General features: G+C 35.2%; 1 protein-coding gene across 3 annotated transcripts in view; it reads left to right on the top strand.

The window, feature by feature from the left end:
* LOC149413784 (uncharacterized) overlaps positions 1-12159 on the top strand; it is a 361784-nt gene that overhangs the window by 255940 nt on the left and 93685 nt on the right. For all 3 annotated transcript variants that reach the window (XM_089644668.1, XM_089644667.1, XM_089644669.1), the window contains one exon: positions 3878-3986. In XM_089644668.1, coding sequence (XP_089500794.1) covers positions 3878-3986 — 109 coding nt within the window. The remainder of the gene's footprint in view (positions 1-3877; positions 3987-12159) is intronic.

The following is a 12159-nucleotide window of genomic DNA, read 5'->3' as shown; positions in this document are numbered from 1 at the left end:
ATATTGAAGATTAATTTGTCGCTGTTATTCGATTTTCGCATGCGTGCAACACCGATCCCCAGAGTGCGAACATCTACGTGCTTTTTGATGAGTTTTTGAATGTCGGCTGATTTTTTCTGTGGGTCGTCGGAGCTTATTACTAGGGCATGATTCTGAAGGGTTGTCTTCTGCCTAGCTGCAATAGTCGCGTACGTTGTAGCTTGAGGGGTTTGGTCCAGCTTTTTATTGATTTTATTAATATCATTGGAGAGCAATTCGATGCTTCTCATAACATTTTTTAAAGGTGTTTCGGAGTGAATTTGGGAGAAATGATCTGCCATTTCCACTACGTAATCTATTAAGCAACTTACGCCGTTCTTTATGGTCGTCCGTTGATCTTTTGTTAGGATGTTAGACGCCAATAAATTATTGATATCCTTTTGTATGCCTCGAGCATTCTTTATCCTCTCTTCAGGGAGTATCTTGTCGTTTTCGGGTTCACTGAATGGCATTTTCGCTTTTGGAATAGATAACGCCTATTTGTCTGCAATCGGACTAGCACTTTATTTGTATAATGGGAATTGGTAAAGATGCGCCTGTTTTCCGCAAATCGGCTAGCACTGGTAAAAGGTAAACAAAGTGAGCTCACTTTCAACCAATCGTCATGCAGCTACTTAAACTACCCGGTTTTAACAATATTATTGTTATTCGCTAGAATATCACTTGTAAAAATTGCACTTGTAATATTTTCCGATGGAATACCGAGAGGATAAAAGAACACCGTTATAGCCCGCACAAAACTGCACTTATTTTCAAATTTGTATGTTCGAATTCACTTTTTTAGACACTTTCGGTTGATTATCGTAAGAGCGTTTAATAGGCCACTTGCATGGATTTTGTACACAATCCTTTCTTCAGCTTACTACAGCTTTGCACTGTCACTGTTGATAGCGTTTTATATCGTATAAATCTGTTTTTTAGCAAATATTTCACTATTTTCAATGGAGCAGTATAAAGGATGACATCTGTCATTGACAACCATAGATAGTATCATAATAATATCTATTAAGGCGATGCCCTACGTAGTAATGCAAAATCATGTGTTTTTGGTCTGAAAATTTTGTCGCCTAGAAATGTTTCATATGCTTTAATTAAATACTGCGAGTAAAATACATCTTGGCCTTTGAAATAATCGAGTATTTTTTAGATAAGTATTTTTATAAGCCCAGAAAAAAATAATGTAAAGGCCTATGAAAACTGCTTTAAAGTTCAAAATCTCCTACTTACGAACCCATTTTCGGTTATGATTTTATTGTATAATGTGGCAAATTAAGTTATTTATAAAATGATCGGAAAAAAATTAAATATTTATGCCTGAACATCCACAAAATAAAATAAAAAAACTCTTTTTGGCCATGTTTTTTTCTTGCATAAATCAAAACAGGCGGATAGTTTTAAGCGGGAATTTAAACCTTATCGCCATCTACGTAAGGGGTGTTTTTGATAACGGCTTGATTTAAAATATTACAAGACGTAGTGCATCGCCTTAATTACAAATAATATAATATTCTCTCTTAAATATGCTAAGCAATAATCGTCCATGGCAATAACACGCAGTTCGACCGTTGCAATCAATGGTGATCCGTTGGCCGTCATTAGCTGGTGCATAATTAATTGATTATGGAGTTAGTGCCGGTTGTATGTGCATGGTACAGTGCTCAATGTACTGTATTGTCGCATGTCGTTTTGTCGATTTGTAAGCGTCATTATAATTTTATAAAAACATCTCGAAGGTCCGCAGACAAATTATGTAAAATAAATTTAAGTACGAAAAAATATGTTTTTTTAAATAATTATGATAAAAAATTTCAAAGTTTCTTTAATTTTTAATTTAAAACAAAAATAAATTTAAAAAACTTCTGTTACATGAATAATAAATATACATTTCAGTAATTTACTCTAAGAATTTACTTCACCCCAACCTTACACTTAGGACGGGTTGTTTAGGAGAATTTTAATTAGTTAATTTTCAAGTTCTGTGTAAGATTTTTTTCAAATTCTGTTATTATTTCAGTTATGTAAAGCAACTAGCCTATAATGATAACAGAACTTGAATAGGACTTTCACAGAACCCGAAAATGAAGGTCGAAATTTGATGAATTGTTCAAATTCTCTGACATTTCTAGGTAATCATTAGGTAGCGTAGACCCCTGCAAAATCGCGTGATATTATAATTCCAAATTTGAAAAATGTAATAATTAAAATTTAAAAAGACAATTAAAATAATGTAAAGGTGTCTATTTTATCGCTTTTGTGAATCCTTCACACAATAAATTCAAATTTTAAAATAACACTTACATTCAAAGCTAATTTTAGTAAATTGAATCATATTTTACGGGGACAAACAACCACGCACACTTGAAATTGAAACTAGTATGTTTGATTGTCACCATGTGCATAGAAATATGTTAATACGTATATAAATTATTTTCGTATGTCGTATAAGAAAATAAACATAATATATTGCTAGTTCAAATAATTATATTGCTAGTTAATAAAATGTCAATAATGACAGTATATATTTGTGGTTTTCCTCACGATAACACGAGCGTACAGATGATATGTATATACATGATATTATTATGATAAGCTGATGAAACGTACCTCTCGTTAGGGCGGTGGCGGGGGTTTGTCACGTGTTCCGCCCCCGGGGCCACGTGACCCGCGGAGGCTGTCGGCACGCTCCGCCGCCCTTCGGGAAACTCCGGAAAGCTTCGCGGAAATTTGTGACGTCGCCGCTTTTCACGAATAAGGAAAAATAACCACGCCATCAAAGTATTCTTGTGTATTGTTTTTGACAAACACGGCGTGATCTTTTGGGGACGTTGTTTACGTGTTAATTAATAATACTTAGGTTTCATGAAAGTAGACTCAATACTAGAATTGAGAAATGAAGGCGTAATAATGAGATGGATTAAGATAGGGACTCTAAGATTGAGGATTGACTCTTGGGCATGCAGAGCGGATGAACAAAGAAAGGAGGGTAAGGATAATCTATCTTCTATTAAAGAACATACTCTGTGGCGGGCGGGCGGTGTGGATTTTGCACATGTCACCTTTAAAACAATAGAAAGGTCACTCTTGATACTACATGATATTTCGAAAAAACATCCCCATCCCCTTTTCCCACCCTTAACCCTTCAGGGCTCTGACATATAGAACGTTATATTTAAGACGCTGTCAGAAAGTCAGAGAATTTGTGTGTATTTCCGCCTCTCAATAAAATCCAAATAAATGCAACATTTCTGAACATAATTATAGTGGTTTGTTTTTTGGGTATTATGCCGTGTTGCGCTACCTCCCTCTTTAGCCAACGTTTCGGACAGTATTACAGTGTCCATCATCAAGGCAGATGTGTAAAGATAGTGGTGAAGTGTATGCCTCTTTATGTAAGAAATTTTGGGTCCGGTGACATTTTTAAATATTTACCCTACTTGTACAACACTTTCTGATTTTTTAAATGTTTTTAGTTGAAAAAAGTCACCGGAGACCGAAAAGTCATCTTCACTTTTTGATCCAAATAACGTCAGGAATCACAGGTTATAATTTATTGGATATGTCTCTTAACACCCTGTACAAACATATCTCAAATCATGAATATGCTTATACAGAATCTATAATCATTACGAAGAGTTCAGAAAGTAAGATTGCCTCGCGTGTTTTCCTTTACTAACCCTATTGGTTCACTGTGGCTTGTAAAACTTTCCACTGGTCCGGAAGGGGTTAACTTGCGGAAGGGGCTAACGTGTGTCATTGTCATTGTTTTGATTTGTGGTTTCAATAGTTGATATTTTTGATCGACTAAAGTCTAAATTGTGTTTTTTTTGTTTGTTATTAGCGTGGAGCGAGATAGTCTGCGCGAGAGGGAGCGGCAAGCCCGCGCGCAGATGTCCCAGCAGGCGAGTGAGATCCAGGAGGCCCAACCGGTTTTCAGGCCGCCGGTCAGGGTAAGTTACACATCTTTATTTATAATACCAATTACACTCATTACCCACATCTTTCTTTATTCTGACGTCCCGGTATCTGGATTGTCACCGAGTAAGCTACACTTTTATGGGCGTTGTACACGATGCTCACTTTTTCATAACGACCACCACATGGAAACTATATTGGGAGCAATATGGAAAATATTTTCTTTGAATGTTCATCATTTTCACACTAATGATTTCATACACTGCCGTTAGAGAAGATGTTTTATTTTGGGACATTTAAAATGTGCAACATCTTGCAAATAACCATAGATCATACGAAAGCAATTAATAAAAAAATAATCAAATAATCCTTCATATTTTCAACACGTTTATATATTTAGTTAATATGTTGACACTAGACCTCACATAACTATATTCCATTGGTCACCATGAAACAAGCAGTCGCCTAGTATGGTGATTTAATGTATCATATATAAATGAATGTTTTTTATGTATTTAATAAATAAATACATACAATTGTCATTTGCCTTTTCCGTTAACAATTCATACACAGTACAAGCGAAGTTCACAATACCAAATATTAAATCACGTTCACATTCAGTAATTAACTAATAAGCGCATTTTTATTTTTATCAATATTTTAAATATAAAAACGAAATAAACATGCAGCATTTCCACATGATATATTTCTGAAAAACAATGACAGACAACAGATGTTAAACTAATATCCGCCATCTTAAACTGTACGAAAATCTTAACCGAAATAGAACAAGTCCTTTTTCATCCCGAATCCATATGAAAAAAAGACAATCTATGTGAAAACTGGACGAAAAACAGTATCGTGTAAAACGCCCATAAGGCGTGATCTAGTACTGCAGCTGCACTGACCTTATCGTTGGTATAGTTCGTCTCTTTCGATTTGTACAGGCCTTGTTTTATGTTTACTCGTCACATAACAAAAATAAAGTATATGAGATTCTCCAAAGAAGCGAAGTTAGCAGTACCTAACTAGATGTGTGGAAGTGAGGCATGGAACTGGCAGCGAAAGGATAAAAATAGACTGAATGCTGTTGAAAAGAGATCCCTGAGGCGTATGTATGGTAAAACCATGTATAATCGTGTGAGAAATGTGGAGATGCGCAAGGAGTGCAAGGCTGATGTAAGCGTAATGAGTGAGATAAAGAAAGGGACGCTTTGATGGTTTCGGCGTGTATAGCGAATGAGCTAAGAAAATTGTGTAAGGAGGATACATGACGCAAATGCGAATCGTAGCAGAAGTCGGGGACGCCCGAGGAAGGCATGTCACGATCAAGTGAATCAGATACTCCAGTCGGACCATGTCAAGAGTCAGAATAATAGAAGAGTATGAATGTGAATGAGGCATGAAGTGTCTGCACGGCTACTCGGCTGAAGGCCGAGTTGTTTGGCGGTCCGTCCTCTCTGCCTACTCCTGCGGAGACACGGCGTGATGGTTAGTTAGTTAGTGAGTCAGTTAGCTTCTAGTTCTACGACATCGATATCTTTCACCTCATTGCAATCCTGGAAACTCACTCGCTTGAATAATTACACATTTCCAATGATAAAATACCGTAATATATGAGTCACATTAGAGATTAGAGTTAATTTCCTAACACCTGTTTGTCAATTCGTTGACCTATTCCGTGTTCTGAAATGTCTTGTGACTCATTTCCCTCATAAATAAAAATAAAGTAATATTACTTCTAATCATCAGGTCATTTCACCATATACAGGAGGTGTAACGCAAAACACCTAAACCTTATTATACAGGGATCTGAAATATTCACGTAATTTTTTAAATTAATTTTTTGATTAATAATGTTATGTCAGCTTTTTGTTATTTTGAAGAAAAAATGTGACGGTTTCGTTGTTTTTGTTGTTTTTTGTTTTACAAAATCAAAAAATGAATAAAGTTACGCGTCGTTTTCATCGAGAAAAGTTAGTTGCGTTCCTGCTTATGACTATTTAAGTTTGTCCAAACAATTGACAAAGAAATACTTAGAAATGATTACTTTCTTATTGTGGGACGAATTAATCCATCTCGGTGCATCTTTTGAATGATTACCGTAATTTGCCTTAAACCATATTAATAACAACACTTATTTTAAAATACCAGAAAATTCAGTAAAAATACAAAAAATCCGCGTTATTTGCCCGAAATCATTCATTGAATAACAACACCTCTGCCATAGGTCACCCCAAGTGGTTCGCTACGTTTTGTGACTTAGCAGGGGTACCCGGGTTCATCGGGTGAAGTGTGTTCAGGATGCTCCTGCCATTCCAGGCATGCCAGGTCTGGAAAGACTGGTTTTGGGAGACCCTTTGACCTCTCCAACTGGTCTGTCGACTCATCGCCTTGCGCCACAACGGAAGGGATAGATTCATACTCCGTCACTCCTCCCAGAACTTCCTCTCCTTAACTTCCTTAAAAACACCCTCCACACAGCATCCCCAAAGTTGACATAGGTCCTGAAGGAAATTATTTTCCTCAGAGCCTCCTGTGTGGGGATAATGTAAAAAAAGGCAAATTTTGCTTTATTCTCGTGAAAATGGCAAAATCCGCGTTATCGCAAACACCAAATTTATTGTATCAGTTCTCTACTTATACGTAGACCCATTCATAGCTTTAATTTTTAAGAAATGTAGCGTTAATTATTGAAATTTTTTATAGCTTTAATTTTGCATTTTCATAGCGTTTATAGCTAAACAGGGGTGTTCGGATAAATCATCACAATGATAATTCATCACGTCTTTAAAAAGTTATATAAAGTCATGGAAAGTGATGAAACAAAAATTTTACTAACTAGGTTAAGTAGGTTAGGTTAGGTTAGATTAGATTAGATTAGATTAGATTAGATTAAAAAAAAATTATAATTTCTAATGACTTTATATCACTTTTCAAAAGTGTGTTGAATTGTCACTGTGTTGAGTTATCATGGAACCCTAAATAGGATAACGTCAAGGAATCTTAGTCGGCAAGAGAGGAAAAACAATTAAATTAGCAAAATCACTTGAAACATGTTTATTGTATTATTGATTGAAACTCAACATGGCACATGTTTCTACAGTAGAGTGTGTCATTTTCGTTCTACGATCTGTAAATACAGGATTATAGCGACTAAAAAATCTTTTTTACTGTCGCTAAAAACACCATTTATCGTTTTAATTCGCGAAAATATACTTAATGCTATGGATGGGTGTCTGTACTTATACGTTATTATATTTCATCCACATTTAAACTGTATTATTCCGACTATTCACTCGTCATGTTTGCCATGTCTCAGCGACTCCTTCTGCCATCAACTTCCGCGACTTAATGCATTATTATTCACCTCTGGCACTCCGGCACATCGTTCTCCCGCGATACGTGCCCAAACCATTTATGCGTATGTTATTCATCATGTCAATTGCACTTGATCGACCTTGCATACCTTTCAGATATCCTCATTTGTAATTCGGTCATATACCAAGATACGAGTATCATATCTGAGCATTTTCGCCAAAGTTACACATTGTACTCTGCGTTTTTGTCAAGTCCCACGATTTTTATTGGTTTTTCAATATAATTTACTTTAGTCAAATACAACTGTCAAACCTTTACATATTTTTAATGAATTATTTAGATAAAGGAAGTGTTTTTGAATTTTCACGGCCGAAAGTATTTTCGTGATTTATTTTTGCGGTATTATACCGTGTTGTGCTAAGCCAACGTTTCGTACAGCATTATAGTATCCATCAGGGCATATGTGTCACACCTGCTGTCTGGTGTGTGTAATGCTGTCCGAAACTTTGGCTAAAAAGGAGGTAGCGTAACACGGCATAATACCCCAACAATAAATCACTATAACAAAAGGAAGTGTGTTTTTACTATGTCCCAGTAAATGTTCTAGTAAAACAAAGTTTGATTTCGTATTTAATTTTCGGTATGTAAGATTAATTTTGTGGTGTCCTAAATACGCGTGTGACGGTTTATCGTTTTTTTTTAACATTAACTCCACAGAGGAGGCCTCCAGGAAAATAATTTCTTTCAGGGTCTATGTCATATTTTGGGATGCTGTGTGGAGAGTAGTTTTGAGGAGAGTTAGGAGTGAACATGGGTCTTGAAGATACTCATGTTATAGGAGGAATGGAACACAGAGCTGTTGAACTCAAGGACTAATCGTAGAAACGACCCGTTCATTATGACAAATGTCAAACGTGTATAAATGTTGGGCGCGCGTTTGGCGTGTTTCCCGACTATGCACCAGAGCTGAAGGGATCAATGACGCTAATTTCTTCTAGCATCTTCCATTGAAATATTTAAATATTCTTTCAATTTTAATTTCACTTTTGTTTTTGGGAATGAATGAATGCAAACCTTGGAAGCGGAAATTAATCCTCTTTCGGATATCCGATCGAGCTAAAACTCTGCAGATAGACTCGTTGACGATGACAATGCATTCTATAAACTTTTGGTGGCGTACACAGATGCGGACACATACGCATTTCTCTGAAATTGGATGACTTATAAAATTTACCAAAAATTTATAGCTGTACGAAAAAATCTCCGTACTCCGATCGGCATTTGGCGATGTAGGTAGATTTGTCGACTCCAGTTCCTGGGTAAGATTGTTCAATCCTCAGTCAAACGATAAAATAAAATTAAAAATAGATTGATGAAATAATTATTAAATCGTATTATTCCGCTACCCTCCACGCTGATGGTTATTGTTATAAGTAAAAAATAATAAGTAATAAATAGTAGTATAATAGCACGACTCATAACCGGGGTTTCAAAATATTCGCACATTTCAGAACACCTTCGTAACCTTCACTGGCTCAAGTGCCCTGAAAGAATCCAGTACAAACTATGCTGGATGGTGTTTAAATCCATTAATGAAATGGCCCCACCCTACATCTCTGAACTATGCGTCCCGGAAGACACTGGTCTGAGGCAGTCAACTCTTAGATCAGCAACATCATCAGCTGTAGGCAGACTGATAGAACCTAAGCACAAGCCAATTACTAAGTTTGGTGATCGCGCTTTCGGAGTATCTGGGCCGAAGGCTTGGAATAAACTCCCTCCAGAACTAAGATCCATAACAAGTCTAACAGAATTCAGGTCTAAACTAAAAACTTACATTTTTAAGCTGTCGTACCCTTAAATTAAATATACCATTCCTGAGATAAAGTCCAGTTACATTCAATTTTCCAATTATGACCCAAATCCTGTATCTAAATTTCGCTTATAAACAATTAGATTATGTTAATTAAGTGTTAATCTCAAGTGACCTACCAGGTAAGTATTGTACTGTATATTATCTCCATAAATAGTTAGTAATAACATAGATCACTGTAGAAATGTATCATAAGTTTGTACAGTGCCCTTGAGGTGATTTTGCACAAAAACAAGTCATCCAATTATTATTATTTATGTGGCATTTGACTCCGTTGCATTGTCCACTAATCGACTCTGGTCCTCGATATGCAATCGTCGTGTCCGAATGCAGTATGCACCGGTCGCTCTGCACTGAGAACTCCACCTGAACACAGTGCACTCCACACTCTACAGTCACTCAACACGTCTATTATACAGTGCAGTAGGTACACAGACAGTCTGGTCCGATAATGATTCAATGCATTAACTGTAAACAAGCTATTGCATTGGAGAATACGTAATAAAACATTCCACACTGGGCAGATGGAAAATTTACAAACACATAAAAAATACTCGTAACATACTAACCATATTTTTATTTCTGTTTAAATAAAGCATCATCCATGTTTTTTTTAAATAAAATTTGATGCCTATCATTATCAAAAATAGTAATTACGGTTGTGTTTAAATGTCATTTTAAAAATTGAAACTTATTTTATGAAGATGTCAGACAAGCGATGCACTACGTAGTAACTTAAAATCATGTGTTTTTGGTTAAAAATTTGGTCGCCTAGAAATGTTTCAGATTCTTTAATTAAATACTGCGAGTAGAATACATCCTGGCCTTTGAAATAATCGAGAATTTTTATAAGCCCAGAAAAAAATAATGTATAGGCCTATGAAAACTGCTTTAAAGTTCAAAATATCCTACTTACCAACCCATTTTCGGTTATGATTTTATTGTATAATGTGGCGAATTAAGTTATTTATAAAATGATCGAAAAACATTTAAATATTTGTGCCTCAACATCCACAAAATAAAATAAAAGGCACTTTTTGGCCATGTTTTTTTCTTGCATAAATCAAAACAGGTGGATGGTGTGAGGCGGGAATTTAAGCCTTATCGCAATCTACGTAAAGGTTGTTATTGTAGGCGGCTCAATTTAAAATATTACACAACGTAGTGCATCGCCTTAACAACAATATTTTCTTTTTCTAAATTGGAACTGTTAATAATTTTCTATTAAAATGTAAATATCATTTAACATTTTCCAAATTGATTTGTCTAGAATTCAGACTATTGGTGCTATGTCTGCACTAGTTTTAAAATAAAAATCTAACATTTACAGCAGTTTTCCCAAACAAATTGAGACAGAATTTTAATTTTGGTGTCACCATCTCGGCTGAATATAATTCTCGCTAGGTTTTCGTTAATATACCATCCCCAAAAGTTGTACTGTGTTGATGACTTCTGTGTAGTTTTTTTGCAGTCATTAATCGTAACTTTATCAAAATAATTTTAAATTAAATTGTTAAATAGGTCTATTCACTATAATAATGTATGATCGTAATTTATATAGTCACAACATGGCACGACCAAGTGAATGAAATACATAATATCCGGCGTAATGGACGGACCTACGGTCGACTTTACCCTAGCAGGCCCAAAAAATCTATAATTTCTTGGTTTTTATTTTAATTATTTTAGATGATCGTATAACTAAAATCTCAAATGTTTCCAGAGGGATCCCTCGGGAAGTTACTAATTCATCACCTAGAAAAATAAAATCTGGTGCTTACCGCTAATTTTATAGTTGAAAAACGTTTTATAAAATTTTCAAACCGTTATATATTAAGTATTTTGATGGTAAGGTCCTGTTTTTATTAATCTTAAATATAAATAACTTCAATTTGTAGGGATCCCTCTAGAAACATTTGAGATTTAGTAATACGTTCATCAGAAATAATTAAAATGTGGGCGTCGAGCAAACCCCCGTTATTAGAGTTTTATGTCGCCTTAAGTATTTCATAGAGTCCGCAACATGTTAAAATGATTTTAATTTGACTAAACTATTTTTACTATTTTTAAGTACGTCCTTAAAGTACGGTTGTTAGCTCAGTTTTGAATGTTGACTTTAAAGTCTTCAAAGAAGGATTTTGATAAAGTATATCACTGGGTAAAGTGGTCCCCAATGATTGGTGACAGGTGTGGCGCGCTACCCTTGTAGGGTTTCTTCGCTATAAAATCAGGTCGCTCGGACAAATTGGTCATGTGTTTTGAACCCTTTGAATGGTTTTACAAGCAATGAAAGAAGTCCAGAACGTTTCAGAGTTGTTTATAGGTATCCCATAAAATTTAGCAAGTTAATTTTATCCCCTTCTACATTTTCTCAATCGTTTTGCTTAAACTTTTATTGAACATGTCAGTGACTCTCCTATAGGAGGTTGGCTATCGAGGCAACCTTCCCTTGAAAGCAGCCCTAATAACCCAACGGAACTGTATTCGTACTAATCACAGATTTAGAAGTCACGAAGCGCTATGTCTTCCTTTACTACGGTTTCCATAAATATTCTCCGTTAAAAATGTGCGCAAAATTTGAAGTTTGCTATAAAATTTTAATATTATCATTCCAAATTATTGATTTAAAAAAACGATCTGATATAACCGTACATTCCGAAACAGTTCCAACTCACTATATAAAGTCATTATGACATATAAAAACGCTACTTTTGACGGCTGTCATCGTCATTGACCAGCGTGACGTCAACAATGCTATTTTCAGCGGCAAATCAAAAAACGACACACTTTAAATGGAAATTATAGAAAATTTATTCGTCAACATAAAATAAAATAAAAATGCATTCATTATGTATTTCTTAGTTTTTGGGGAACAATGAAAATATCTTATTTTGTCTTTCCTCATAATTTGATTAAGATGTTAAAGTTTCCTTCTTTTTATAATATATCTAGCACAAATTCACATTGTTTTGATTCATTTTACTGTAACTTATATTCAAATAATTTGGAAAAAG

The sequence above is a fragment of the Hesperophylax consimilis genome, chromosome 21 (genome assembly GCF_061612785.1).
Source record: "Hesperophylax consimilis isolate HC1 chromosome 21, BYU_Hcon_1.0, whole genome shotgun sequence".
Taxonomy (NCBI): Eukaryota; Metazoa; Arthropoda; class Insecta; order Trichoptera; family Limnephilidae; genus Hesperophylax; species Hesperophylax consimilis.
This window is presented reverse-complemented; position numbering and strand designations above follow the sequence as displayed.